The sequence below is a fragment of the Nelusetta ayraudi genome, unplaced genomic scaffold, assembly GCF_046127955.1.
Source record: "Nelusetta ayraudi isolate G7.1 ecotype Tasmania unplaced genomic scaffold, CSIRO-AGI_Nayr_v1 ptg000019l, whole genome shotgun sequence".
Taxonomy (NCBI): domain Eukaryota; kingdom Metazoa; phylum Chordata; class Actinopteri; order Tetraodontiformes; family Monacanthidae; genus Nelusetta; species Nelusetta ayraudi.
In genome coordinates this window covers 3,678,218-3,704,908 of record NW_027466069.1, presented here as the reverse complement: position 1 = coordinate 3,704,908, position 26,691 = coordinate 3,678,218, and the positions used below count along the sequence as shown (strand labels likewise).

The 26,691-nt window shown below is 47.0% G+C and overlaps 5 protein-coding genes across 7 annotated transcripts; 2 read left to right on the top strand and 3 right to left on the bottom strand.

Moving 5' to 3' along the window:
- Positions 1-187: 187 nt before the first annotated feature.
- Positions 188-2,886, bottom strand: lamtor5 (late endosomal/lysosomal adaptor, MAPK and MTOR activator 5). The gene is made up of 4 exons (XM_076026430.1): positions 2,691-2,886; positions 2,526-2,587; positions 842-959; positions 188-424 (listed from the first exon to the last, which is right to left on the bottom strand). Exons 1-4 carry the CDS (start codon positions 2,723-2,725, stop codon positions 364-366), a joined length of 276 nt encoding a protein of 91 aa, XP_075882545.1. The 5' UTR covers positions 2,726-2,886; the 3' UTR covers positions 188-363.
- Positions 2,887-4,753: 1,867 nt separating this feature from the next.
- prok1 (prokineticin 1) lies at positions 4,754-6,938 on the top strand. Its single transcript, XM_076026035.1, has 3 exons — positions 4,754-4,963; positions 5,772-5,897; positions 6,645-6,938. The coding sequence occupies exons 1-3, from the start codon at positions 4,889-4,891 to the stop codon at positions 6,762-6,764; spliced, it is 321 nt and encodes a 106-aa protein (XP_075882150.1). The 5' UTR covers positions 4,754-4,888; the 3' UTR covers positions 6,765-6,938.
- A 592-nt stretch (positions 6,939-7,530) lies between these two features.
- Positions 7,531-10,533, top strand: LOC142888036 (pepsin A-like). The gene is made up of 9 exons (XM_076026034.1): positions 7,531-7,678; positions 7,878-8,013; positions 8,086-8,203; positions 8,650-8,768; positions 8,914-9,110; positions 9,210-9,326; positions 9,619-9,763; positions 9,978-10,076; positions 10,178-10,533. Exons 1-9 carry the CDS (start codon positions 7,620-7,622, stop codon positions 10,313-10,315), a joined length of 1,128 nt encoding a protein of 375 aa, XP_075882149.1. The 5' UTR covers positions 7,531-7,619; the 3' UTR covers positions 10,316-10,533.
- Positions 10,534-10,778: 245 nt separating this feature from the next.
- On the bottom strand, positions 10,779-14,293 carry LOC142888269 (uncharacterized). The gene is made up of 5 exons (XM_076026427.1): positions 13,243-14,293; positions 12,516-12,645; positions 11,737-11,849; positions 11,544-11,590; positions 10,779-11,442 (listed from the first exon to the last, which is right to left on the bottom strand). Exons 1-5 carry the CDS (start codon positions 13,592-13,594, stop codon positions 11,278-11,280), a joined length of 807 nt encoding a protein of 268 aa, XP_075882542.1. The 5' UTR covers positions 13,595-14,293; the 3' UTR covers positions 10,779-11,277.
- Positions 14,294-14,729: 436 nt separating this feature from the next.
- On the bottom strand, positions 14,730-26,405 carry LOC142888267 (zinc finger protein 335-like). 3 transcript variants are annotated; one of them, XM_076026425.1, is made up of 28 exons: positions 26,089-26,405; positions 24,793-24,986; positions 24,096-24,372; positions 23,924-24,001; positions 22,672-23,790; positions 22,406-22,588; positions 22,149-22,313; positions 21,304-21,559; positions 21,027-21,204; positions 20,792-20,904; positions 20,438-20,456; positions 19,860-19,973; positions 19,345-19,421; positions 19,103-19,263; positions 18,708-18,928; positions 18,495-18,594; positions 18,311-18,399; positions 17,987-18,225; positions 17,771-17,888; positions 17,488-17,685; positions 17,202-17,344; positions 16,952-17,091; positions 16,606-16,703; positions 16,421-16,498; positions 16,253-16,336; positions 15,702-15,758; positions 15,481-15,586; positions 14,730-14,875 (listed from the first exon to the last, which is right to left on the bottom strand). In XM_076026425.1, the coding sequence occupies exons 2-28, from the start codon at positions 24,982-24,984 to the stop codon at positions 14,754-14,756; spliced, it is 4,725 nt and encodes a 1,574-aa protein (XP_075882540.1). In that variant the 5' UTR covers positions 24,985-24,986; positions 26,089-26,405; the 3' UTR covers positions 14,730-14,753. The 3 variants fall into 3 exon arrangements, with proteins under 3 accessions (XP_075882540.1, XP_075882538.1, XP_075882539.1); XM_076026423.1 differs by lacking the exon at positions 26,089-26,405 and adding an exon at positions 25,474-25,940; XM_076026424.1 differs by lacking the exon at positions 26,089-26,405 and adding an exon at positions 25,474-25,940 and having other exon boundaries at positions 22,149-22,310.
- Positions 26,406-26,691: the final 286 nt, after the last annotated feature.

Genomic DNA, 26,691 nt, shown 5'->3' with positions numbered 1-26,691 from the left:
TTTATTAGGGCTTGGCGCATGATTGACCTCAGAGATAGTTTTTATTTTTTTTTCCATTCGGCTATGAACTGTAGTTGATTTGATTCGGAGGATGAGCTTCACGCAGCTGCCGAGTGATGAAAGTTTATTGTTTAACCGCGAAACGGCGTGGAAAGGAGAAAATAATGAATATTTAACACACAAGGGGTCAGCAGGCGGTTAAACCCAAGTTTATTAAAGCTACTCATTTATTGCACACACTCACACTGAAACACGCTCACACTCGACGGCACGGACAGACAAAGTTCTGCTTCGCTTAAATAGTAGACGTGAAGCACACACACAAGCATGTGGTGAACTCGACGGTGACACTGGCAGCCGTCCTCAGGATGCGATCTTGTGAACTGCTACCGTGATGGTGCCGTGACTTCTCACCAGAATGTTCCTGAAAAACAAAACAAAAACACATTCGGTTGGATGGACAAGGATTGTCAAGACAAACAAACAAAAAACAACAAAAAACAAACAAATGTGACATGCAATGTTGTAACTTATTATGGGGCTACTTAAAATAAGGTTTTAAATCAACTTCAATCCTGCACTACATTTTGTGTCCACAGGGTGGCAGCACAACCACAAAAAAAAAAAACACTTTGCAAGAGATTCAGCACCATCTCTGCTGCAATCCGATCAATAATCGATTCTGGATCAATTTCACGCCCTCCTCTTGTACCCACCAATCAGTTCACTCGCCACATTCAAACACCAAACATCCACTGGCCAAACATCCTTGGCCACAAATCGATGAAAATGCAAAAAAAAAAAAAAGGAGCAGGACGAGGCTGTTGTTGTTGTCGCTCACCCTGACTCGGACTCCAGGCACACAGTGGGCGAGTCTGTTGGATCTTTGCTGAGAGCCGCAGCCTGCTTGGCCAGGACCGACACCACGCCGCCGTGTTCGTCAGACAGGGAGCCGCGGCCTGGTGGGTGTCACGTGTGTGTGTAAGTGCATTAAAACAACAACAATAACAACAACTTATTAACAAACTTAAAAGACAAAAATGCAAAGGCTGATTAAACTTTTTATTTTAAACATCAAAATCTTTCAAGCATCTAAAATGGTTCCCTGCTTTGAATGACTTCTCTAGAACAATGCGGGAACAAATATAGCAGCTCCTGCCAGTTTCAGGCAGATTTTGAGGGACACCAAATACTTTAATTTTAAAGCTTCTCGCTGAAACCAGCATGATGAAACAGCCCAAGTGTGGTAAGACTGACTGAACAACCTCCGTCTACACCAATAAAGTAAAATTTGAATGGTGAGACAGTTTTGGTGGGCGCAGCAGTCACAAAAGATGTGGCTTTCTAATCAGAGATGTCCAACACAAAAAGGTTCCATGAGCCAAACTACTGCTGCTGTTGAATGAGAATGCTTTGCAACAAACCACAACAGTAATATAAAGGTATGAAACACTCAAATGTTTAGATATGGCACAGTCACACAAAAATAAATTTAGCTAAAATTAAATAGCAATTCTTTCCACATTCTGAAGCTTTGACTTCATGCTCCACCCTGTCTGGGAGCTCACACCACAAACTCCACTGTGTGTTTGTATCGGAAGCTTTGTTGTTAGGCAAATCATATAAACACCGCACCTGTTTCCTGAAAGATAACTGCTGTGTGCTGGAATTAAGGTTTGGTGGTAATATTTGTTATTGAATGACAGACGAGGTTCGTGGAGAGAGAGCTAAGGCAAAACTTCATAGTGAAGAATTTGCATTTGTTTGTATTTTCTAGGCTATTTCTTGAAATGTTTGAAATCTTCAAATCAATTTTAAATCAATTTTGTTTGTTTACAAGTCTGGTCTCACCTGACTTGTAAACAAACAAAAAAAATAATTCTCAAAATTTTTTGATGAATTAGCAATTAGAAAATGTCCGCATCGTCAAAGGAGACCCATTTATATATCTAAACAACAACAACAACAACAACAACAACAACAACAACAACGACGACGACGACGACGACGACAACAACAAAATGGATCAGAGCGGATCCTCTATCTATGGTGTAAAAGTTGGACGCCTCAATCAATAATACAACTGAAAAGGTGTGTTCAGGGTACTGTAGATCTGGTCTGTATTTGGAGTGACGCATAAACCGTCAGAACACGTGACACTGTTGCGTACAAATCAAATTACATGCATTATACAACAGATGCATTGTCAGTACAATAGGGTTTTGCTAAAGAGGGTACATCGTACTTTCTATATACAAAGTGTGTTTCACTGACTTCGCTTGACTTTGTTTGATGACGCTCAAATGGTTTGGTTGCTATTTCGAAAAGTCTTAAGTTGAACCTTTGTCCTAGCATAGTGGCGTCGGGCTTATTGTTACGTTGTCAATATGTCGTTGTGTCTTCATGTCTGCGGCACCGGGTTCCACCTCACTCGTCAGTGAAATTGACATAGTTGAGATAAAATAGTGTGGAGCCACATTCGCTGCAGGACGAGGGGTATGAGAAGGAGAAGAAGGGTTACTTACAGCCCAGGTTGTGTCCTTGCTCATCCGTGCACAGAATCCCGACCACTGCTTGGTTCTTCATGCTACAAAACAAGCACAGAGATAAGACGAAGTGGCAGGAATAAAAATAAGTTCCCTTAGAACAGCATTAAAATATGACGTTAAAACCAGCCGCTTTCGACATACGTATCATCGAGATGCTGTTCGAGCGTCGACTCCATTACCGCTGGGCGTAAATAACAGCGATAATAAAAAATAAAATAAAAAAGTGAAAGAAATCTAAATTTGTACGTCAAAAATGTTGTTGTTTATACTAAATCCCTGACAGGGTAGCGCATTTCCTGAAAGCTTCCGAAGCGACGTCACCTGACCATCACGTGCCATACGGGTCCCTGTGAGGGTTAAACTGAACGCACCGCGCGTTGCAAAAGGGATTTTTCAAAAACACAAAAACACAAAAAAATACATTGCGATTCCCTCATTTACTCTTTTATTACTTTATTACTCTAAAAGTACTATAAAAAATGTACTATATGATATGTAAGTCAGTGTCTAAAAATCAAAAATATTCTGGGGTAAACTTGATTATTGTGTAAGACTTGAAGATTGCGTCCTAATCCTTGTCTACACTGAAATTAATGCAATGCTTTTAAAGGGCACACAATTAGAAAGATAGGATAGGGCACACAGATAGATAGATAGATAGATAGATAGATAGATAGATAGATAGATAGATAGATAGATAGATAGATAGATAGATTTCTCTATTAGATTCTCTAATCTTGCACTAAAGTGGTGTTGTATCTGTACAAAGACAATAAACACAAACCAAATGGAGGTGTTTTCTCTCAAACTTGGCTAAGACCCTGTGGGCTCACTTCCCTGCGTGATTGTGCTGCCCACCCATGACGGAGGAGACTTGAGCGCTTGTGCTGACGGGGCAGAAATGAGTGAATGTAATTATGTGGCCCCTGCACCGAAGAAATCTATCACCTGAGCAGCCACAGCAGCGGGGTGATGTCCTGATGACTAACCCGTGGGGTAGGCTCCCTCCCTCGCCATCCTCTAATGCAGCTCTTTGCACACTCATATTTCTCCCCTCGCCTTTTAAATCGGAGGCGGCCGTGGCGCTGCAGACAACTTGCAGCCCGTCACTGTCAAGCTCACCGTGCAGACAAACTCACATTTGTGCATGCACCAACCGTGACACCTCGAGTCTCCCCCTCCCGTCCTGTTTCTATTTCACCGTGCTTGCCACACACTCACACACGCACATACAAATACACAAACTTCCCATAACTTTATTAAAATGCGGGCACCTGACACGCTGGAGTCGAACTGAGGCTTGTTCACAAAACAATAATCTGCAATCAATCAGCCGACACCTGGCTCGGTGTATCAGCCTCTCCTCGTCTGCCCAGGATTAAATTGTGACAAAACCATTTCACATTACATTAAATCACCCTGAGGTGCAATATGTATGTATATATGTATATATATATATATGTATATATATATATATATATATATATATATATATATACATATATAAAAACCAAAAAACAATGCTTCCCAAACATTTTCTTTCCTCCTTGGGCGTTTAATTGATCTTTTTCTCATGCACAAAAATTAATTAGTCAATATGACATCCAAAAATAGCGTGTCAATTTATGACACGGCGGCTGAGGTGTTTTCCATGTTTAGCTCCAACTCTGTCACGGTGGATTAACGGCTTGCTGTGATAAAGCTAATGACAGCTGTCACAGCTCATGGCATCACGGCCAAATGTCCCCTAATAAAATGAGGGAATATTACTTTCCGCCACGTAAACAATCCACTCTGAGCTCCCGTCCACCTGCCAGACTCTTGAGAATTTCTCTAAAGTCATTATTTGGCCCTGACGTTGATTTGTTTTATTCCAAAAGCTCCGTACGGACAAAATAACTGTCAGTCATTTAACCGTTTTTTTCCCCCTCTGTGGTGGTGCGCAATTGATTTTAATTCACACGAACACCACTATTTGCGAGGACTAAGGCCATGTGCATGAATTTTCTCCCCAGAAGTTGAACGTCACCAGCGTTTCAAAGCAGACAGATGGACCCACGAGTGTCAACGATGGCCAGCACGAGTGTGAAGCGCGATGGTCAGGAGGAGCTTGCAGGGGACATCTTGGGGAGGAAGAGCAGGAAAAAAGGAGAGAGGCGGGAGTGTGGGGTGGGTGGAGGGGGGGTGTCGGAGGTGGACAAAGAGAGGGAGAGAGTGCAGGCGAGACCCTCTGAGGAGTTCATGAGTGACTGGAGCACAAGGAGCGAGCGTGAGGTGCAGGAGAGTCCAGCCAGAGTCGTCGGGGTGTTTCTCTTTCCAGAGTGTCCTGTTGCTGTGTCATGGGCTTCAGGGTGGTACTGCTGTCCTTCCTCCTGGCGTCCCTGAGCTGCTGCAGAGGAGCCGTCATCACCGGGGTACGTTGATCAACCACAACCGGTCAGAGGGTTCTATGTGTCTGGGTTTTAATGTGGCAGGGGCACAGCTTGAAGAGTTGAACTGATGGCAAAAGTAACATTTTTCTTCTTGAGACCTGTGATGACATCTGAGAGGTCAAACATGATTTGTGACTGTTAATATATATACATATGTTTATATATATTTACATCGCTGATGTCCCAGTTTGTTTAAACTTAAACTTGATCTCAATGATGTTGACCTTCTGAGCCAGGACAGCAACCACCCTGAGCCGCGAATCCAACATTTTTATAAGCAGGTAGCAGCAAATGTTATTGTTTTTGTTTTTTTTCAGTTTTTCCACAGGGCAACAAAATGAACAGCTAAATATTGATGGAGGATAAAAAGCAGAAGTGACACAATTATAAAGCTGCCAAAATTTCCAAAACTCCAGATCCAAAGTCCTCAGTTTTTCACTGTGGTGGACGGACATTTGAACTGTCTGCAAGCATCATCTTTGGCTTTTCAGTCAATCTCTTCTTGAATTGGATTAAAATGGACAAACAGGAGACCACATCCTCCTCCGCTTTATCCACTGGGGAAAAAGAATGGGAGGAAATTATGTTGTTCCTGCAACTGGCATTCATTTGTAAGTGGATTAGAGAGATGATAGGCAGCAGATAAAATGGCTTTGGCTGCACAAATACGGCGGGGCTTCCGCATTTGCATATTTGAAACCAAAAGAAAACAGAGCCGCCGGCATCAAAAGAGTCCCCCCGCGCCTCTGTTCTTCACTGCCTGCGTGTCCCTGTGTGTCGCCACCCGCAGGCCTGCGAGAGAGACGCCCAGTGCGGCTTCGGCCTCTGCTGCGCCGTCAGCCTGTGGCTCCGAGGGCTGAGGATGTGCGTCCCCAGAGGCGTGGAAGGAGACGAGTGCCACCCCTTCAGTCACAAGGTTGGCCCAGTCGTCCTCCTGCACCATCACACCGCCACCATGTCTGTCTGTCTGTCTGTCTGTGTCTGTCTATGTCACCGTCGTGTCATGTGTGTGTGTGTGTGTGTGTGTGTGTGTGTCTGTCTGTCTGTCTGTTTCCGTCTGTGTCTGTGTGTGTCTGTGGCCCACACTTGTTGTTTCCCCAGCTCCTGCAACTTTTGAGATGAAGATGATGATGAGAAGGATAATTATAGTGATGTTGAGAATGATAGTGAGGATGATGAGGATGACAATGATGGTGAGGATGATGAGGATGAGGATGAGGATGATGGTGATGGTGGTGATGGTGAGGATGATGATGATGATGATGATGATGACGATGATGATGGCGATGACGATGATGATGATGAGGATGATAATGACGATAATGATGATGGCGATGACGATGACAATGACGATGATCATGGCAATGATGATGATGATGATGATGATGAAAATGACGATGATGATGATGATGATGATGATGATGATGATGATGATGATGATTTATTTTGGCCCTGATGCCCAGCACTGGCTGAGCTTGGCTGAGCTTGGCTGAGCTTCAGAAAAGCTGCTGAGGAAGCTGCAGGGGTGATTGATCTGCCGGCACCGAGCCGAGGGCGATCAGGGCCGTTCATCACTTCCACCCGGGAGCCCGAACTCAACTCGCCTGCCAGCTGAAGGCGTCAAAGCGTCAGATTCACTCTGTCCCTCTCCCTCCGCTCCCAGGTGCCCTACCCGGGCAAGCGGCAGCACCACACGTGTCCCTGCCTCCCGCAGCTGGCGTGCGCCCGCTATGCCGACAACAGGTACCGATGCACCGACGACTTCAAGAACATGGACTTTTAGCGGCAGAGGGAGCAGAGCACTCCGCCTGGCGGGAGCCGCAGTCGACGCCACACAAGTCACCGGTCAACAGTCGTTTCAGCACCCCCTGATTGGTTGTCACTCTCATTTGTATGCTAATTTATGCAGAGAAATTGATGAATATTATTGCCAATAAATCTATCGTATGGAACATGATGCTGTGCAGGCCTGGGTGTTTTTTTTATTTTGTCTGTCTTTCCATTACTTGATTAAACAGACATTGTTATCACAGTGGAAGGATTTTAAGGTGCTTATTTCAATCACAGACTGATTAGGACGAAGGTCACAGGGAGAAACACTTGACTGAAATTTAATGACAGCTGAAGGGGCTGAGTGGCCGTAGCATTCGGTCCATGATGATTCAGCTAAATCACAAGGTTTCTGTCAAATGGCAAAACTAAATGTAACATACACTAAAGCAAACTTTTCTTAAACATGCATTTTGATGATTGGATGTTTGTATTATTTATCGACATGTTCCCGACAACCTTTTGGGATGTTTCCTGATCACCATTGAATAGAAAACTGTGTCGTGGGAACAGAAAAGCAAAATGCTTCACTCTATTTTATGAGAAAAGGAAATAACGGCACAAAACAACATGCAAAGTTCTCCAAATGTGACTTTGAAGCAGGGCCAGTCATGCTAGACGTACTGAAGTACTTGTTACGTGAGCAAGATTTTCGTTTTGATAAATGTATGCTGTCGCATTGCGGGTTTGTTATCTTCGGCTAATACAGGTGCGTAGATATGAGGAAGGGCAGTTTGGAAGCTCGACCTTGACGCTGCGTATAAAGGGGGCCGCACTCCCCGACTGTCGGGAACAAACAGCGTGCGGGATGATGAAGGGGCTGGTCGTGCTTCTGGCCTCTGCAGCTCTGGCCCAGTGTCTCCACAAGTGAGTCACACCTCCTGCTTCAGTGACATTTCTCTCCTCTATGGGTCTCCATCCATCTGTTTTTCTTTCCTCCCCTGAAGGGGAAAATCTTTCGGTCGACTACTATGAGGCTGAGCTATGTTTTTTTTTTTAAGGTTTTTTGTTTGGGGGAGCTTTCTCAATGAGCTCGGTGGTTGTAAAATGACCTTTCTGCCTACAGGGTCCCACTGATGAAGGGAAAGACGGCCCGCGACGCCCTCAAGGAGAAAGGATTGTGGGAGGAATACAGGAAGAAACATCCCTACAACCCGATGGCCAAGTTCAGCCGCTCAGAGTCCCTGACCAACGACGCCGACGTATGAAACAAAAAAAAACTGTCGTCCACAGTGTTCCAACTGCTGCTCTAACGTCCTTCATGCCTCCTCCAGCTGTCCTACTACGGCACCATCTCCATCGGCAGCCCACCGCAGCACTTCACCGTCATCTTTGACACGGGCTCCTCCAACCTGTGGGTCCCCTCGGCCTTCTGCTCCAGCAAGGCTTGTGGTGAGTGTCACTTAGTCAGCATTCTTCTTCTTCTTCTTCTTCTTCTTCTTCTTAGCAAATTTGCAAATTGCAACTCCCCCCTCTCCATTTTTAATATATTTACAAATCGCTTTCACACCTTTCTTTCCTACTCAAGTCACTTAGAAGGAACATATTTTGCAGAGCTCCGTCTGCAGGGCCCTCTGTCTGCTTTTCTCTCTGGGCTTCATGAAGTAAAACTGGCAAGTCGACACGTAGAGATGAATTCATGAAATCATAACCCAGCAGTTGTGTTATTGGCCGCCAGTCTCATTGCATTTTACTATCAAAAGTGTTGCCCCTTCAGGGTCACAGTTTTGATTTGACTTGTCATGCAAACTTTTTTTTTCTTTTAGTTTTAATGTACAGTTATTAGTATGAGTCACATCACGAGAGGTGGCGCACAAAACTGACACGCATTTCTGCAGACGACCACAACAAATTCTACCCGTGGCTCTCCTCCACCTTCGAATGGGACAACCGCCGTCTCTCCATCAACTATGGCACTGGCGGCATGACGGGGTTCCTGGGGGGTGACACCGTGGAGGTAAAGCCCGAAAGAGAGAGAGACAGAGAGAGAGAGAAAGAAAAAAAAAGAAGAGCCTGGAACGAATGACGCTGTGTGTTTTGGAGTTCCAACAGCCACATCGTCAGGGAGGTGACTGACTAACCTCTGCCGTTCCGCGCTCCAGGTGGGCGGCGCCGCCGTCAAAGGTCAAGTGCTGGGACTCAGTCAGACCGAGGACTCCTTCATGACCTACATGTCTGCCGACGGCATCCTGGGTTTGGCCTTCCAGTCCATCGCTGCCGACAACGTGGTGCCGGTCTTCGACAACATGGTCAGACAGCACCTGGTGCCGCTGCCGGTGTTCTCCGTCTACCTGGGCGGGTGAGAGGGGAGGACGGTGAAACGCTCGCAAGCTCAGAAGCTGCGCGTCATTCAGCGGCTTATTGAAAATGTTGCTCTATTTCTTTTGTATATTTGCAGCACTGACGTGCAGAGCAGCGAGGTGGTCTTTGGCGGTGCTGACCCCAACCACTACGTTGGAGAAATCACATGGATCCCGCTGACTTCCGCCACCTACTGGCAGGTCAAAATGGACAGGTATGAGAGAAGTAACCCTGGCAGCCAAAGCCTAAAGAGCTGTTTGTGTTTTTATGTGAGAATAAAACCCTAACTTTTGATCAAGCTGCACCATACAGCAGCATCCGTGCCACTGAAGGGCAGTCATTTATTTCCTGGCAGCCATTTGCGAAATCAGACGTAATTCTAGGCTGACTAAAAAAAAAAAATAAAAAAAAAACGCTTTCTGCTGGATGAAGGCAAGATGGACGAGCTGGTTACGGAGGGAACGCGTGCTTTACTCATGCCAGCCCCGCTCTGCTCTCTCTTGCAGCGTGAAAGTCGCCGGTCAGACGGTGGCCTGCTCCGGCGGCTGCCAGGCCATCATCGACACGGGCACCTCCCTCATCGTCGGCCCCACTGCTGACATCGACAGTCTGAGCTCCCGGCTTGGAGCCTCGACCAACCAGTTCGGAGAAGTGAGTCATGCCAACACGCTGAAGCAAACCACCTCCCTAAAGCGCCTGTGAACCATAGAGTAAACAGACTTTTTAACACTCTGACGTCAACGCCGTCAAATGAAAACAACCGCAGCAGGACGGCGGTTGTGTTTCGGCTGGAAACTGGCAATAAATACGACCTCAGCCGGCTTCACTGTGTCACCTCTAAAACCTGCCGCCGCTCCTCTCGCAGGCTGCGGTGAGCTGTCAGAAGGTCCGGAGCATGCCTGAAGTCACCTTCAGCCTGCACGGACGTGACTTTACCATCCCCGCGTCTGCCTACGTGCTTCAGGTCGGTTTGATTCCTGCTTGACGGGGAGGAAAGAAACAGCAAAAATCGGCAGGCGTGAAGCTGTGAAGACAGTAAATCCCCCTTTTATTTTCCCCCTGCAGAGCTCCGACGAATGCACCGCCGGCTTCGGGCGGGGCGGCTCGCAGCAGCTGTGGATCCTGGGCGACGTCTTCATCAGGGAGTACTACGCCATCTTTGACGCCGCCGCTAAGCACGTCGGCCTCGCCAAGTCTGCGTGATGCAAACGAGGCACCCGGCGGATCGTCTCTAAGTGGTTGCGTCCCCTGCAGGAGCCACAAAATGAAGCCGCAGATCGGGGACGGCAAGGAGTGCCATCAATGCAAAAATAAAAACGTGCGTATTTCACTGAGTGTCATCGTCGGTTTGGTCGAGAACAATGAGGATTTAGCAAAAAGAAGCTGTTCTTTTCTGTGGTGCAGCACTGAAATGTCAGACAGATAAGAATAGTCTTTTCACTCACATGCTCAAAACAGGAACTTGATCTTCCACAAGGAGTACAAAGAGGATCACAGGCCTTTCTTTTGTGTGTGGAAATGATAACCGCATTTTATCTCCTGCGGCAGCAGGAACTGATACCGACGATGCGCCGATGATCACAAAAGATAAACCGCTGTCACAACCCGTGAGGCGAGACTGCGGCGCTGAGAACAGAACTCACGGAAACCAACGTTCAGCACTTGGTGGTTGCAGATTTTCTCCATTTAATGAGCGTCCAGCAATTCCACAACACACAATGTGAAAGAAAAATACAAAAACAAAACATGAGCGGCAGTCACGTGGGGGGAGGGAACGCCTTGTTGATGTCAGGGGTCAGAGGTCAGAGTAGGTGCACTGGTTTGAGACCACGGAAAGACAACAGGGAGACACAAGTGACCACTGGTTACAACCAAAACATGAACGACACCTTTGACCTTAATCATAGTATAAAACTATACATATGTGTACTGTATGTGCATTCCCTGGCCACTTTATTAGGTACCTTTTTTAAAGTGGCCAGTGAGCGTATAACAAAAATATAACAGATACCAAAAGCTGAGGAGTCAGACATCACAATGTGTTTTCAGTCTTGAATTATATACACATTAAAAAAAAATCTAATGCTAAATGCCACATTTAACCTTATTATTTTAGAGTGAAGGGTCAGATTTAAAATGGGCTCTCTCCGAGGCTCGGCAGGAGCTCACTGGTGGACGGCCAGGATGGAGTACTCCACCGTCCCATCATGCTCGGCACCGCGGGCTGAGTCAGAGGCTCCCTTCGCCGCTTTCTGCGTCCTGGCGCTGCGCTCGGCCGGCCGGCGGGGAGCTTTGAAGTCCACCGTGGTGTAGACGACGCTGCCGCTCTCCTGCACGGAGACAGGCGCCGGGGTTGGAGGAGAAGTGTAACGCACAGCCACTCAACTGACAATGAATCACAGAGGCGGCATGTTCCCTCTTTGACACTCACCGACATGTCGGTGGTCAGTGACTCACACAGCGCCTCCTCGTGTTTGGCTGAAAACGCACACAGAAACAATCAAATGTAAGAAGATTTCACAACTTACAAAGAATTTTTTTCGTTTGGTTGTTTGCTTAGCAGCTTCTGTGGATTTTCTTGTTTTCTTGTTGTCGTGGTGGTTTCGGGGGGACAGCGCGCTCACCTGGCTGTGTTACCTTGAGTCTGCAGAAGATCAAACCCACGACTGAGGTGACAAAAATCATCACCGAGATGGACACAACGACGGCGAGTGGCAGGCTGAAGCTCCAAGGAGCTCTGGGCGGGGGGGAGGGACAGAGACAGACAGGTGGACAGAGAGAAAGGCAAAACAGACATTTGTTCGAACATAAAAAAAAAAAATTGAATGAATTAGTAAATAATTAAATACAATCTCTCAATTGTACGGAAGAGGATTAGGGGATTAGAGAGAAAAAATTAAGATGTAATTTTTTCCAATTCAAGAATAAAGTTGACATTTTGAGATTAAAGTCGAAATTTCGAGAATAAAATCAAAATATAATAAAAAATACATTTTGCAATTAATGTCTACGTGAAATAAGCATGAATAAAATCGAAAGGCAAGTCCAGTGGAATACTTCCGTTTTGCGCCACTTTCCTGATTGCAGTTGGTGAACCTTGTGGGATACACCTGTTTTCAGTAGTTTTCTTTAACTGTGGGTAACTGGGTTAATCCACCATCCATCCAGTCTACTCGTCAACCTCCACTTTATTTGCGTTGACTTTATTCATGAAATTTCTACTTTATTCACGAAATTTTGTCTTTTTTTTCATGAAATTTCAACTTAAAACTCTTAAAACTGAAATTAACTTAAATAAAAATCTCCTTCCTCTAATATTTTTTCAACTAATCCTGCTTTTCACAATCGGGATGTTTAACGGAGACGAGGAAAAAAAACAAAACAAACAAACAAAAAAACTCACCTGCGTGCCTCGCTGTGGTCCTCGGCCAGAACTGCCCCGGTGGATTGTGGGAGTGATGCGGAGGTCCTGGTGGGAACTCTTTTGGTGGTTGTAAGTGAAACAACAGACGGTGTGCGATGGGCTGGAACCTCTGAAAAAAAAAAAAAAGGACGTAGAAGCGTTGAGTCTTAATGACTCTTTAATCCGCAACAATAAACCTGTGCAGGTGTGTGGTCGGCCACGCCCCCTTGCCGGCAGTGTTGTTGGGATTACTCCATAAAAATAATCCAACTACTGATTACTCCTTAAAAGTAATCTAATAACTTCTTTAACTACTTTGTTAAGTGTTTCCTGCACATAACGTACAGCAAACCACAATGTTCTTTCATTTAGACGAGATGAACTCAAAATAATGTTTGTATTCCCAGCTATCAAATGCAATTGCCGTCTATTCTTTTGCTGCCGCCATGCTTGTTTTGGTGCGTCGTCGCATATCAATGACGTCGCATGCACGCTTGTATCAACAACCTGCCACATCGTTTTGGGTTGTTTTTCTAAATGATCGATATTTTGTGGATAATAAGACATTTCTAGCTTGCAAAATATTTCAGAAAAGTAATGGAATCGTTACTTGATTAAGTAATTTTTTTGCCAGAGTAATCCTGTTACATTACTCTGATACTAAAAAAATAGTTTAATTACAGCAGTGGATTACTTAATAATAGACTGCTCGAAAAACACTGCTTACCAGACACCTCCACGTAGTAGTCGGTGTAGACGCGGTTGTTGGTGTCGAGCACCAGGCACCTGTAGTAGCCGCCGTCCTGCAGCTGCACGTTGGAGATGATGAAATTGGTCCAGCCGTTGCCTACAGCGATGGAGACCCTCCCCCTCAGCAGGTCGCAGGTGTAGCCCTGGCTGTCCAGCAGCTTGTAGCAGCCGCCCGGGTAGAGCTTGCAGCAGGACTTGGGGTAGTTGTTGTACAGCGGCAAGAAGGTCAGCCTCAGCACCAGGTGCTGGAACTGCTCGATGGTCTGCTGGCCTCCGAGGCGAGGCGGGAGAACCAGGAGCACGGGAAGGAAAATAAAGCAAAACTTCATCTTGATGCTGCTGCCTGCACTAAGTGCTTTTCAGCTTTCTGTTGTTTTTTTTTTTGTTTTGGGGAAGGTCAAGCTCCTCCTTGCTCTCCACCCAGAAAAGAGGAAGAACAGAGGAGGGAGAAAAGGGAAGTTGTGGATATTTCCGCTGCAAACTTCCATAATGTGGGAGGTTAGAACTGAACATTACAGTTTTAAAAATGTCAAGCGTTTACATTATGATGTCGCACCGAAAACTTGTTTGTATCGAGTGAGCAGGAAATCACATCACTGACATCACTGACTGATTAACTCATGTTTATCAAGATGCTTTGATGAGGGATGAAAAAGAGCGAATAAGAAGAGTAAATGTTGTCTGTCAGTTTCTGTGATGCTTTCACATTCCTGATATATAACCCTCATGAAGTTAGTTACACTTCCATTTCACGTTGATTTTAAAAGCAGAAAACAACTTTCAGATCAAACACAGGAGCTGCGGGGACAAATTTGAATTAAACAAAAACAGGAAAAAAAACCCACAAATGTTCAAATAAAAAGTTTTTTTTTATTATTTGGCCTCAGCTCTTGGCTTATTAAACATTTCTGAGTCACCAAATGGAAACACACACACACACACACACAGACACACACAGACACACAAACACACACACTCACATCCTCCAAACACAGAACAGAAGGCAAACTATGTACAAAATGGATGCTCAGTAAACACAATGCCGCGGCTTTACAACAAGAGCGTCTCAGGTTGGACGACCACATCAATCCATCGCAGGTGGCCGTGCGGCACCGAAGAAAGAAAGTCATTCGGGCGCCGAGTTGGATTTTCAACATCTTTTGAACAATCACGTTTCATGGTTTCTGAGTTGAAGCAGTCGAGGCACTGAACACAGCTCGTTTTCATAAATACAGAGGAAATGCATTCTTTTCATGACTCTTTAAATAACCTTGCTCATGGGAAAGTGTAGGAGTTTTCCTTTTTTTTTTAAAAAAAAAAACAACAACACACAAAACAAAAAGCTGAGTTTATCATCGAACAGGACAGACACGGTGCTTCAGCTCACAGCCAGACGAGCCTGTGAAGAAGATGAGGTCACTGAACTCGTCAGCTCTTAGTGGTTTGTGTCATCCAGGCAGGTGGTTTGTTTTTTTTGTTGATAGATTTCTACTCGTCAGTGAAGGTGATGACGTCATACTGGATGCCCTGCTGCTGCAGCTGCTCCAGCTGCTCCGGCGTGGCCTCGGTGTACAGCGTCTGCGTCTGCACCATGCTCCCGTCCGCCACGGCTGCAAAGACAGAGGGGGTTCCCAGTGAGCTCGTCTCAGGGTGTCTTTTCACCAGGTTTGTGGGCATTTTAGGGATTTGAAAAAAAAATTTTTTTTTTTCTTTTTTGCAAAGACAAAATGCTCCGACCGGTCACTAATGCCTTTGGCAGAAAACTGAGATTTTTACTTGCAAGAAACTCAAAAAGTTCATCTTTAGAAGCCTGATCTGCAGCGTTTAAAGACATGGAACTGAAGAGAAAGTCAATATGTTTTGAGCAGAAGTCTCTGAAAATGAATTACTGCTGCTTTTTCATTCACCACCCCTTTCCAAATGTGTTGAAGGTCCAACAACTTTAGCATGAAACTCTAAACGGAGGCTTTAAACACAGGGCTAACTTTTTAAGTTTTCTGTAGGTCTGGACAGTATTTTGGATGACTTTTGACATTAAGCTGCTTTATGGAGTCCAGAGTGAAAAACAAAGATCCAAAAACAGGTGTAATATAGTATGCTTGATATATTAACCCATGTTTGTTAACCTCCACAAATATAATTATTATAATGAGTTGAACATTTTGTCCACTGAAACAAAGTTAATAAACAAAATGATTAACTTCATTAAGCCGACCTGACACAGCAGAGTGGGCAGCAGCCTCCAGGTCTTCAGGACTCACGATCTGCTGCTTCGTCCTCACTGGCAGATACTGGATCTGACCGTCCTGAGTCACAGCAATCTGAGCAGAGGTGCAGCAAGGAGAAAAGTCAAGGCTTTGTCAAGACGAAAAAAAAAAAATCTCTCTCTGGTGGCCTTTTGCATTTTTGTAAGACCTTTAATTTTTTTTTTTTTACCTGCTCCTGCACAATGGCGCCCTCTTGCTCGTACTGGATAATATGTCCATCTGCCATCTGAGAAACAGACAAGTGAGTCTGAGGAGTGACATCACCCACATCTCTGCAGAAAAGTAGTTCTGAAACTCTTATGGCCCAAGACACCCCATTCCTTTTCTTTTTCATATGTTCATATCTTCACTTACACATCTTGTTCTACTGTTTAGCCTTTTTTGTATATGCCTTCCTACTTACTATAACTATTCCAACTTTATTAAACATTGATTGAATTCTGTTTTTTTTAACACATTTTTTAACACATTAAGATTAATGCAAGGATTTCAACACACTCCAAATATATTGATCAAATATTCAAACTTGATTAGGTTAATGAATCTATGAATATGATTTTTCTTTAATATGTTTAAGACGATCAATACATTTAATATTGCATACGTAATATTCTTCTTTAAGTGACACTGGAAACTTGCAGTTATTATCTTAATATTTTTGGCCTGCCGTAATGGCGGCACCCACTGTGACAAGCCCTGCTGTGGCGGACGACCCCTGACCTGGATCTGACTGCCGTCTGTCACCACCACGTACTCCTGTGGAATCAACTCCGGCACGCCCTCCTGCGAGATGATGTACTGGATCTGGAGGGAGGAGCAATGAGGAGCAATTCAGAGACGCCTTCCCTATCGGCATATTGAAACAGGAAGTGGCTGCGCCGCGGTCACCTGGTTGTCTCCGGTCATCAGCTGCTGGACGGTCTGTCCGTCGACGGTGGTTATGTGCTGGATGTAGGTGCCTTCCTCCTGGGATAATAGCACGTGACAGTGAGCGGAAAGAGAACGGAAACTCCCTCCACGCCAAAGTGATGGACGACTCGTGTCGCTGTGAGCAGGTGGAATATAAACCCTACCTGGTCGGACGCCGCCTGCTCCTGGGCCACGATGATGTGTTCCTGTCCCAGCGCCTGCAGGCGCTCAGGGAGGATGGCCGTTTGATGTGCCTGGAGGGCTGCAGGCAGCACATCAAACACACACATACAAAAAATAATAAATTAACAAACCTTTTGCAAACGTTCAAAACAGCAGATTTTATCTGTTGACTGTACTTATTGATTTGTTCATTTTATCTGTTCTTTGATTTTTTTTTAATAGAATTGCACTGTGCACTTTGAGATTTGCTCACAAATGTAACGTGCGCTACAAATAAAATCTATTATCATGATCATTATTATTATTGAAACAGAAAACATCTCTTACACTGCAGAGTGGCCAGCGCCTCCTCGTCGCTGTTCACTATGATGGTCTGCTGGGGCGTGGCGGCCCGGTTCTTGCGAGTCGGATGGGCCTGATTGTGGAGACGCTCCATGTGGAACTTGAGATGGCCGTTACGATTAAACCTGAGATACGACAATAACAACAAGAACGACAAAGAACAAAAACCAAAAGCGTTAGCGACGCTGTCGGCTCTTTGCTGTGACGTGGCAACAGCGGACGATTGGCTCGGCACCTTTGTCCACACAGTTTGCAGGGGAAGGGTTTCTCATTGGTGTGTGTCATCACGTGGCGGCGAAGGTCCTTCTTGTTTTTGGAGGCAAAGTTGCAGTTTGGACACTTGTGAGGACGCAGGTAGGAATGAAGGCCCATGTGGTCCTACGGTAAGAAGAAACTGAATATTTAGCCATGAGGATGGAATATGGATTCTAAACAGAAGATCGTGACATGAGTTGTGGATTCATGGGAGTGAAAGCCGACACACACACGTGCTGAAGTGGTGACGGTGGTGCTCAGTTTACCTGAACCTCCGGCCAGGACGTGGAGATGAAGTCGCAGTCAGGACACTTGAAGGTGTTGGCGTCCACGTGCGCCCTCTTGTGGTTCTCCATGTCGGAGCGGCCGTGGAAAGACTCCATGCAGATTTTGCACGAAAACCTTTTGACGCTGACGCTGGGGGAGCTGACGGGGGAGGGGGAGGCTGGCGATTCGGTGCTCAGCTAGGAAAAAAAAGTAAACAAAAAGAACATGAAGGAGAGAGTTCTCGCGTCCCGGTGACGGGAAGCGGCGGGTCGCCGTTTTTACCTCCACTTGCTGCAGAACGCCGTCGGAGAGAGCCGAGGTCAGGTAGAACTTCTCGCTTTTCAGGCTCTCCGCTGCAGAAACCTCCAGAGTCTGAGCCGCGGGGCTGCTCTCGCCCTTGCTGCAAACACAGTCGTCAAGTCACATGATTGGCGGCTGACATCAGCAGTCTTCAGTGGGGACGGGAAAAAGAAAAAAAACCAAACAGTGTTAAATTACCCGTTTTCCGTGTTGTGAGTCTCTTCGGCGGGCTGCTCCACCACGCTGAACTCCTGCCCCTCCTCGTAGGTTTCGATGGCGATCTGCGCCAGCTCGCTCCCCTCCGACGTGGCCGCCTCGTACGCCTCCTGCAGCACCGCCTCGCCGTTCTCCGAGACGTGGAAGGTCACGACCTTCTGGCCCTGGCCGGGCGCCGCAGCGCTCACCAGACCCTTGCCGTCGGACTTCAGCACCGCCACCTAGGGTCAGAACCACCCGGTGTTTCAACACAGACCACTGATGGTAAAAGAGAGGTTTTTTATCTCGATGGGCCGCAGCGCCGACCTGCAGGGCGTTTCCCACCAGCTCCCGAGCGTTGCTCATATTCAGCAGCAGGTCGAGTGCGTTCTGGGCGGACAGATCGCTGGATTCACCTGTAGGGGGACACAGAGAGGAATAATGTCAGCATGCGGTGGAGTACATCAAGCCGAGCACCGCAGACGTCGGCGTAAAAGTCAAGAGAACCGACCTTGTTCGTAAATGATGGTGGTGTTTCCCAGTGCATCTTGGGACACGGAGGCTTTTTCTAGACCCTGCATGGCCTGCAGCGTCGCGGAATCCACCGTCACCTAACGGAGGCGCATTTAAAAGATGCTGGGTCATCTTCCGAGCGCCACAAAATGCAGCGCAGGCACAAAGAAGTTTCTCTACGATTAATCACAGAAGCCCTCTCGCGACTCACGATGGTGTTCTGCAAGGCCTGCGTCTCGTCGTGCTGCTGTTTGAGCTCCTCGATCTGCTGCAGGGTGAAGAAGGGCCTGCGTCTCCTCCTGGCCGGCTCCTCGGGGTGAGCCATGCACCACTGCACAAACGCCTCCGGGTGGCGACACTGCACGTGCAAGCGTAAATTCTTCCTGTGCTTGGTCATGAAGTGGCACATGTTGCATGAGAAGGGCTTCTCCCCTGGAGGCCAAAAAAACAGGAGCAGGTCTCAGTGGGTGTTCAGACTAAAAAAAAAATCATCTTAAATCCAAAGATTCGAAAATTCATGACACAGGTGTTTCCTCACAGTACAATTTTCTCAGAAAGTGCCTGCTTCACAACTCTGAAAATGGTCATAATGCAATAATAACCTACCCGTGTGTTTGATGGCCATATGCGAGACGAGGAACTCTTCTTTCGACGTCGAGTATTTGCAGAGTTCACACTTGAAGGGCCGGTCGTTGGTGTGGGACATTTGATGGTTGAGCAGCAGCTTCTTGTTCTCGCAGGTGTAATCGCAAAACTCGCACTTGAACCTGTCACGTGAGCGGCAACACGTCAAAACCCTCGACCTGAACAGCTGGTTTCAGACTGTAAAAACTGAGCCGAGTACTGACTTGCTGTCTCCGAGACTCTGGACGTGAGTCAGCAGGTGCATCTTGAATGTGTAGCGTTTCTTGAAGGATTTGCCACACTGCGAGGCAAAAAGGATTATTAAAAAAAAAAGAAAAATTCACTGCTTTTGCAACGTGATTTCTCCTTAAAAGCTAAATCAAGCAAGGGGGGAGCCAAGCTGAACACGGCACTCCATAAAAGAAAAATGTGGCCTCAGATGAAGATGTTCTTTGCCCTGTTTCTACTAGAATGCCATCACTGTCAGCAGTCGTATAACTCATCGTATAACTACATGTGTAGTATATGTGGCCACAGAGATGTAACTATACATGCATCATGGTGGATTATTACTGTATTTTGAATGCATCCATATAAACTGACATACTGGAATACTGGATACTAGACACAATACTGGACACAATACTGGAGGCTGGAGTCCAAAACTAATTTCCTCATGATCTGTGATCTGTTTGGAGCGATTTGAAATGTCGAAAGTGTTTATTTCCGGTGGGCCGACCTTGTCGCACATGTGTGGCTTCTCCGAGCTGTGCGTCTTCATGTGCTGCGTCAGTCTCTTTTGCATGGGGTAAACCTTGTGGCACACGGGGCAGATGAACTCGGACACCTTCGCCTGCACGGACGAGCGAAGGGAGACGTCAGAGAGAGAGAGAGAGAGAGAGAGAGTGCAGTGATATGGGCTTGGACATGAAACATCCGCTGTGAAGATGTGTGTGTGTGTTCACAAACTAGTGGTCAGAGGCCTTCAGGTATCTCTAAGAGAAAAGCTAAGCAGCTAACAAGATGTTGCTCCATATCTGCTATCATTGGTGGCCGCTCAGTATGGACAAGGTGCTGCTTCTTGTACCCAGAGACCGGATGTGGTATCACAGTGTTGCTGCCTGTTAGCCTCCTGATTGTGTGTGTACATTAACCGTCATACAAGCACAAATGTATCTGATGGACTACCAGTGATGTATTTGCACTGACAGTATTTATGCCGTTATTGCACTTTGTAAATATGTGTACATAAATAAAGTACTTGAAGTGTGTGTGCGTGCACGTGTGTATGTATGAAGAGCCAGCATCATTTCTTACCAAATCCGTCTTTTTGCACCTGGAAGAGACAAAGAAGGAAATGTGATGAAAACCTTGCAGAAATCTAGGGATGCACCGACACCGGGTTTGAGTATTGTACTCAAACTAGTAAAATATGTGCTGATACCACAACATGGATGCCAGTTGTATGTGTATGTATATGACAATTTTGTTAAATTTGTGTTTGTACCGCAGTGAAACCAATGGGAATGGCCTTAATAAGTGCTCAGTTATCGGTGACGACTGACATGCAAGTACTCTACTTGTGCAGTGAAAAAGTGCTACCGGTGCATCCCTACAGAAACCACTGTGCGGTGCTCTGCAGTGCTGCAGTTGTGCCACTGGACCGCCTACTTGTCTTTCTTGTGGACCGCTGAATGGCGAAGGACGTCTTTCTTGTAGACGCTGGAGTAGTCGCACTGCTCGCACTTGAACGGCTTCTTGCCCTCGTGGTTGAACATGTGCTCCTGCGGGACAGACAGACAGACAGACAGACAGACAAGAGGGGGCAGTCAGGGCATGCATGCGTGTGTGCGTGCGTGCGACCGTCGGCCGGGCAAGTTTGCGATGGCGCCTCTGCGACGGGCACCTTGAGCGAGGACCAGCGCTTGCAGCGGTAGTTGCACTGCAGACACTTGAAGAGCTCCGGGTCGCTGCCCTCGTGCGAGTCCACGTGGAAGCGCAGGTCCTCCTGAGTGAGGAAGCGCGAGCCGCAGATCCAGCAGTTGTGGGGCCTGAGGAGCGGCTTGAGGGATTTATAGTAGCGGCTGCGAGGCGGTGAAGACAAACACACAAAGAGATGAGGCGGAAAATAGACGCAGGGTTGCAATTCACGAGGCGACTTGGTTTCGGACGGTCGCGCTCACTTCCTGTTGATGTACTTCTTGTACTTCTTGCGAAGGAAATGTCTGGACGGCCGTCCGCGCTTCCTGTGGAAGAGCTCCTCCTCGGGCGACGAGTTGGAGGAGGGATCGTTGTTCTCTGTGTCCGACTGGCTGATCGCCGCCTCCGCCAGCTCATCGTCGGCCCCGCCGCCGTTGTTTAACTCCGATGAGCTCGCCTCTCCGTCCGCGCCGGCTTCCCCGCCGCCCAGCCGGGGCTTCTTGGCGGCGCTCTCCGCTTCTGTGACGGCGGCGAAATAATTGGACATAATGAAAACAACAACAACAACAACAACAATAATAACGATGATACGATTCATATTGCACTTTTCTAGGCACTCATAGCGCTTTAGTCTTCTTTTCTCTTATGCTTATAATTAAGTGCTTTTGTTCATCTTATTATATTTTATTATCATCTTTTTATTTCTATTCTTTATTGCTGCTCTATTTATGCATTTTAATCTGTCTCTTTTTTCTCTGCATTTTGTCTTTGTTCTTTTGTTTTTTTAAATGCTTTTAAAATGTTTGAATTTTTAATTATGTAAAGCACATTGAGTTACCTTTTGTATGAAATGTGCTATATAAACAAAACTGCATTTCCTTGCCTTGCCTTGCCTTTACATTGAACCTATTATTCATTCACTCCTCATTCACACTAGCGATGGTAAGATACAGTTGTAGCCACAGTTGCACTGGGCCAGATACTAAAGCCATACAAAAGCCATACAAAAGCGTCGCTTCTGATTATTTGTGTCCATGTAAACATAGCTAGTGAGTGAAAACGCTAATGTGAGGCCCCAAAGCTGATTCTTCCCGTGAGCCCAACCAACCTTGGCCGTTGAAGCCTTCCTCCAGCAGGCTGTACTTCCTGGGCCGTCCGACCTTCCGCCGGGGCCGTCGCTGAGAGGAGGAAGAGATGGACGGCGAGGGTCTCTTCGGGACGGCAGCCGGCTTCCCGTTGCAGTCCTGTTCCACCGGGTCGTAGTCGCTGTCTACTGGGCATTGAGGCGAGGAGCAGCAGGCAGGAAGTGAAGATGTGATTCTTACTCTTCTCGCGGTTCAATTCTGAATCTGCTCTTTCACCGACCTTCATGATCCTCGATGGCGCCGGCGTCCACCAACTCGTCCTCCTCTTCCTCGGCTTGCTGGCTCTGGGCCAACTTCGCCCTTGCCGCCTTCTTCTCCTCGGCCTCCTCCCTCTCAGCCTGCCGACGGGCCAACGTCTCCTTCTTGGGAGGTCGACCGCGCTTGCGCTTCAGGGACATCTCTCCTGTAAACCAAAAAAAACAAAGACATAAGTGTATATCTCATACGCCATGAAGAAAAAAGTGATACACTTTGAGCACAGCTCACCTGCAGGTTTGAAGTGTTTGTCCCTCATGTGGTTGATGAGCGTGTCTTTGGAGGCGCTCTTGTACGGACACATCTTGCACTTGAACTGGTGGACGATAACCACTTCCATCATCTCCTCCAGCTCGGCGAGGTTCGGCGCTCCGTTCCCGGAGCCCTCCGCTACGGTGGACGTCTCCATTTCCCGGTCCAGCCCGACGCTGTCCCGCGGCCCCTGGGAGCCCTGCGGCTCCTCTGGGCCGGGCGACAGCTGCGGTGCCGTCATCTCGGGCTCCGGGTTGGCGGTGTAAGTCCCGCTGCTGCTGATGTAGGGCCCCGGCTGGCTCTCGCTGCACTCCAGGGCCTCTGGAAGACCGGCCGACCCGGCCGTGTCTGCCAGCGGGTGGTCTGAGGAGGAGCTGTCATCGGCGTAGAGAGAAGCTTCTGGCCCGTTACTGCTCTCCATGTAAAGCTGCCGCGGCGGCTGGGAGTGCTGCGGCTGGTCGGGGTTCTGGCTCTGCTCGTCGTCTTCGTCTTCGACCCTCCGCTGATAGTGGGAACAGCCCGGCTGCTCGGAGTCCGCGGCCGCCACGCACTCCCCTCCGTAGTCGGCGCTGTAGGGCCGAACCGTCTGAGTTCTGTGGTCTTCGCTGCTGTCGATGTAGTTGCGGGAATGGTGCGGTCGCTCGCCGTCGTCCACTGCGCACTCCAGGTAGCCCGCGCTGCACTCCACCACGTAGTGACCCCTGCTCGTTTGGTTGGAATCGGCACCGCTGCACTCTGCGTATCCGGACAGGTCCTGGTCGCTGGTCTCCTCGCCGTAGTCGGGGAAGCCCGACCGCGAGCGCGTTTGGTCTGGCTCCTCGCTGGAACACTCCACGAAGGAGGATGAGGACTCCTCCGTCTGGTCCGGCCCGTCCGCGCTGCAATCCATGTACTGCGAGGGGTGGGAGTGCTGAGGCTGGTCGGGCTGGCTGCTACTGCTGTCCTCCGGATAACCCGAGTGGCCGGGCTGATCGGGTTCCAGGTGGCCCTGCAGGTCTCCCTGGTCCAGACAGGTGGAAGTGGGGCCTTCGGCGAGAGCCTCTATGGCTATGCGGTTAGAGAGGGCAGAAGATGACATCTGGGCTACCATAGGAGCACCTGCAGCAGTGAAAGCACATGAACATGAAAACAAATGAGTTGATTACATTCATAGGATTAGAAGTGATTTAGTGACTGAAAATTTAACTTGACTTCAAAATTGGTGGAGTAACTTCGGGAAAAGTGCTCTCACCATCATCTGGCCCTTGCAGTATCAGATACTGGGTTGTTTCTGCTCCTCCGTCTTCTGCACTTGTCACAGCTATACAGCCTGGAAAAACAACAGTCAGCTGGATCAGATATCTTCTGCTTGATGGTAAGAGCAGTCCACAGTGACACATCCTCAAGAGCGGCTGTGGAAATACCGTTCATGATGTCAGGGCCGATGGTGGACTCTATGATCTTGTCAATGGCAGAGCCCAGATCGGACGAGGTAGATGCAGTTGAGTCGGACACCATCATGGCTCCTTCAGACACGGCACTGGAGTGGACCAGCACTTGGGCCGACTCAGAAACCAGCACTGACTGCGTCACGGTGGAGACGCTGGACACGCTGGTGGACTGGGCCACTGAGGAGGAGTCAGGCAGGTGGACGGATGAAACTCTGATGTCAGTGCTGGAACTGGTTTCTGGGATGAACACCTTGAAGTGAGAGGGATATTGTGCAATAATTTTGTTAATGGTGATTGGTGAGGTGTTGTAAGTGTTAGGCTTTAAAAAAAAAAACACAAAAAAACACACTTGGAACATTTTCTATTGTTAAAGTCACAAATAACGAAATTCCTGCCCAAAATTTATTTTTAAAAATACACCTATGTTACTTCTGACATGAACTTTTCTATTCTATTTTCCCCTATGCTTCTCTTCTGACAAGTCTTCCATGCATGTTCTTTCATAAGTTTATTCTGTAAGTATACTTTCATTCAAATTGGAAGTTACTCTCCTTTTTTTTTTTTTTTTTTAATTCCTGCAGTTTGAAAACCGAGTTACCTCACTGAAATTTCTGATGATTAATCACGTATGCGCTACAAAGTGAGCCTTACAGTGACTGAAGATGCTTACCACAAGGCTCTCAGAGCTTTGCCCAACATGGCAGTCAGACTCTGGGGCTTGTGCATGGGAGGCAGCAGCATCACTGCTGTCAGCAGACATGGCCTCTGACGACTCCATGCCCATGCCACTTTCAGACGGCTCCTCCATCCCAGAGGGACCTGCATCGCTGCTGCTCTCCACCTCATTCTCCTCTGAATCCATAACTGTGGGGAAAAAGTGGGGGGGGGGAGAAACCCCAGATATTTAGGTGACTTTTTTGTGTTGTTGTTGTATGTCTGACCAGTGGTTGATAAGATAACTTAAACAATGATTTCATGTGAGACGATTAATTGTAATAGTGACAGGATATTTTCAACAAAAACAAGCTAAATTCTCAGACAAATGTAAAATAATAAAAAGTATAGAAAATGTGTTAATATTCACAGGTTTAAATCAGCAAGCATTGTCAAGTCTGAGTGTGTGTACACGTTTGTCTTTGTACTGGGTGTCACTCAGGTCATTTTTAGTGGAGTTCTCCTGACAGCTGTGTTGCACTGATTGTATAGATGTACTTTATTGATCCCAACCTGCCAAACTACAGACACAGATAATACAGACAATACAGAAAATTGAACAAAACAAGCTGTTTTATTATGGAGTCACACCCATTTTGTTTTTATACAGATACACTATTCTCTCTCGGCACGGCACCTTGGTCAACACAGTATCGTTGTTTGGCCATTCTCCCGAAAGGAGCCACTGAGAGAGCATCAGTTGACGGATCACCCCTTATATTGCCTTTAATGCGGGGGGATAGTCGCTGTAAGACTGAGGATAGTGTGCCGAATTCACGGGGCTCCTTCTGCCTTGGCGAAATGCTTGATCGAAGTGGAGCAGCGCAAGTATCTCCAGACAGTAAACGTTAGCCTAGCTCACAAACTCATGTTCGGTGTCACAGCCTCGCAAACAAGGCAGACACGCAGCGGATAAATAACTCTCGTAACATAAATTCAAACTTGGAGTGATCAAACACAATGCTGAATGGCGAACACGGAACTGCTTCAGCCCAGGGCGACATATCAAACGCGTCAACGTCCTACACACTGCGTACGATAGCCGTTTCAAGACGGGCCTAGCTGCCCTTCACCCTGCCTGCATCGCGTCGCCATTTTGCACCGCTCAAGCCGCTTTTACACTCAGGCATTCTGAGAGCTCTACTGGGGACCTCGAGGGCCTGAGCCGCGGCAGACCGCCCAAATGCTCTCCCTGAAGAAAATGAAAACACCCCTCTACCCGGCCATCGGAATCGCCCTGCATTTTTCTTACCGTGTTATTTCGCGTACAGTCGAATCCTTCGGTGTACGCGCGTTAAATGGAACAGGAATTACGACGCGATAATTGTAGCTTCATTCTAGTCGGGCGCCATGAGACTCTCCTTGCTTCCTGTCCTCGCGACCGGATCTTGTTTATTATTTTTCTTTGTCACCTAGTTCATCGTTCAACCACCGTTTTTGACTGTACGTTCTTATGTGTTTTATGTCTTTTGTCGGTTGATTTTTGTGGTCATTACTGTGTAAGAATATTTGATGTGTATTATTATGTGGTGGACTATTGTTTTTGGAGGAAGGCGCATTACGCAACAGAATGCGGAGTAATACATGTCAACCGGCGCCCGTTTTCGGATGCATTATAGATTCTCTTAAATTATTTTAAATGTAAAATACTACGCACTTACATGAAAACGACATACAGTATCCCATATCATTACATTTTACTGATTGTGATTTTCCTTAATTTATAAAAAAAAATAATTATATTTTCCTTCTTGGACCACTTCGGGTGCTTTTTTTCTATACATTTGGGCTGCCGGACACTGACTAATAGAGGTCGAACCCGTAACCTCTTCATTCAACCCATCCTGAAACATTT

What these genes read in the sequence shown, in the direction of transcription:
- prok1 (XM_076026035.1), top strand. Translation starts at nt 4,889, where the DNA reads ATGGGCTTCAGGGTGGTACTGCTGTCCTTCCTCCTGGCGTCCCTGAGC. An exon ending in GAGGAGCCGTCATCACCGGG is followed by an intron (nt 4,964 to 5,771) that starts GTACGTTGATCA and finishes CGCCACCCGCAG; the next exon opens with GCCTGCGAGAGAGACGCCCA. An exon ending in GCCACCCCTTCAGTCACAAG is followed by an intron (nt 5,898 to 6,644) that starts GTTGGCCCAGTC and finishes CTCCGCTCCCAG; the next exon opens with GTGCCCTACCCGGGCAAGCG.
- LOC142888267 (XM_076026423.1), bottom strand. Translation starts at nt 25,504, where the DNA reads ATGGCCAAACAACGATACTGTGTTGACCAAG. An exon ending in GCGTTCTGCAGCAAGTGGAG is followed by an intron (nt 17,686 to 17,770) that starts GTAAAAACGGCG and finishes TTTTTTTCCTAG; the next exon opens with CTGAGCACCGAATCGCCAGC. An exon ending in AGCAGGCGGCGTCCGACCAG is followed by an intron (nt 16,499 to 16,605) that starts GTAGGGTTTATA and finishes CTATTATCCCAG; the next exon opens with GAGGAAGGCACCTACATCCA.
- LOC142888269 (XM_076026427.1), bottom strand. Translation starts at nt 13,594, where the DNA reads ATGAAGTTTTGCTTTATTTTCCTTCCCGTGCTCCTGGTTCTCCCGCCT. An exon ending in ACTCAAGGTAACACAGCCAG is followed by an intron (nt 11,591 to 11,736) that starts GTGAGCGCGCTG and finishes GTGCGTTTTCAG; the next exon opens with CCAAACACGAGGAGGCGCTG. An exon ending in CACTGACCACCGACATGTCG is followed by an intron (nt 11,443 to 11,543) that starts GTGAGTGTCAAA and finishes GTCTCCGTGCAG; the next exon opens with GAGAGCGGCAGCGTCGTCTA.
- LOC142888036 (XM_076026034.1), top strand. Translation starts at nt 7,620, where the DNA reads ATGATGAAGGGGCTGGTCGTGCTTCTGGCCTCTGCAGCTCTGGCCCAG. An exon ending in CTGGCCCAGTGTCTCCACAA is followed by an intron (nt 7,679 to 7,877) that starts GTGAGTCACACC and finishes TTCTGCCTACAG; the next exon opens with GGTCCCACTGATGAAGGGAA. An exon ending in CGTCTGCCTACGTGCTTCAG is followed by an intron (nt 10,077 to 10,177) that starts GTCGGTTTGATT and finishes TTCCCCCTGCAG; the next exon opens with AGCTCCGACGAATGCACCGC.
- lamtor5 (XM_076026430.1), bottom strand. Translation starts at nt 2,725, where the DNA reads ATGGAGTCGACGCTCGAACAGCATCTCGATGATAC. An exon ending in GAACAGCATCTCGATGATAC is followed by an intron (nt 2,588 to 2,690) that starts GTATGTCGAAAG and finishes CTTGTTTTGTAG; the next exon opens with CATGAAGAACCAAGCAGTGG. An exon ending in TGCCTGGAGTCCGAGTCAGG is followed by an intron (nt 425 to 841) that starts GTGAGCGACAAC and finishes TTTGTTTTTCAG; the next exon opens with GAACATTCTGGTGAGAAGTC.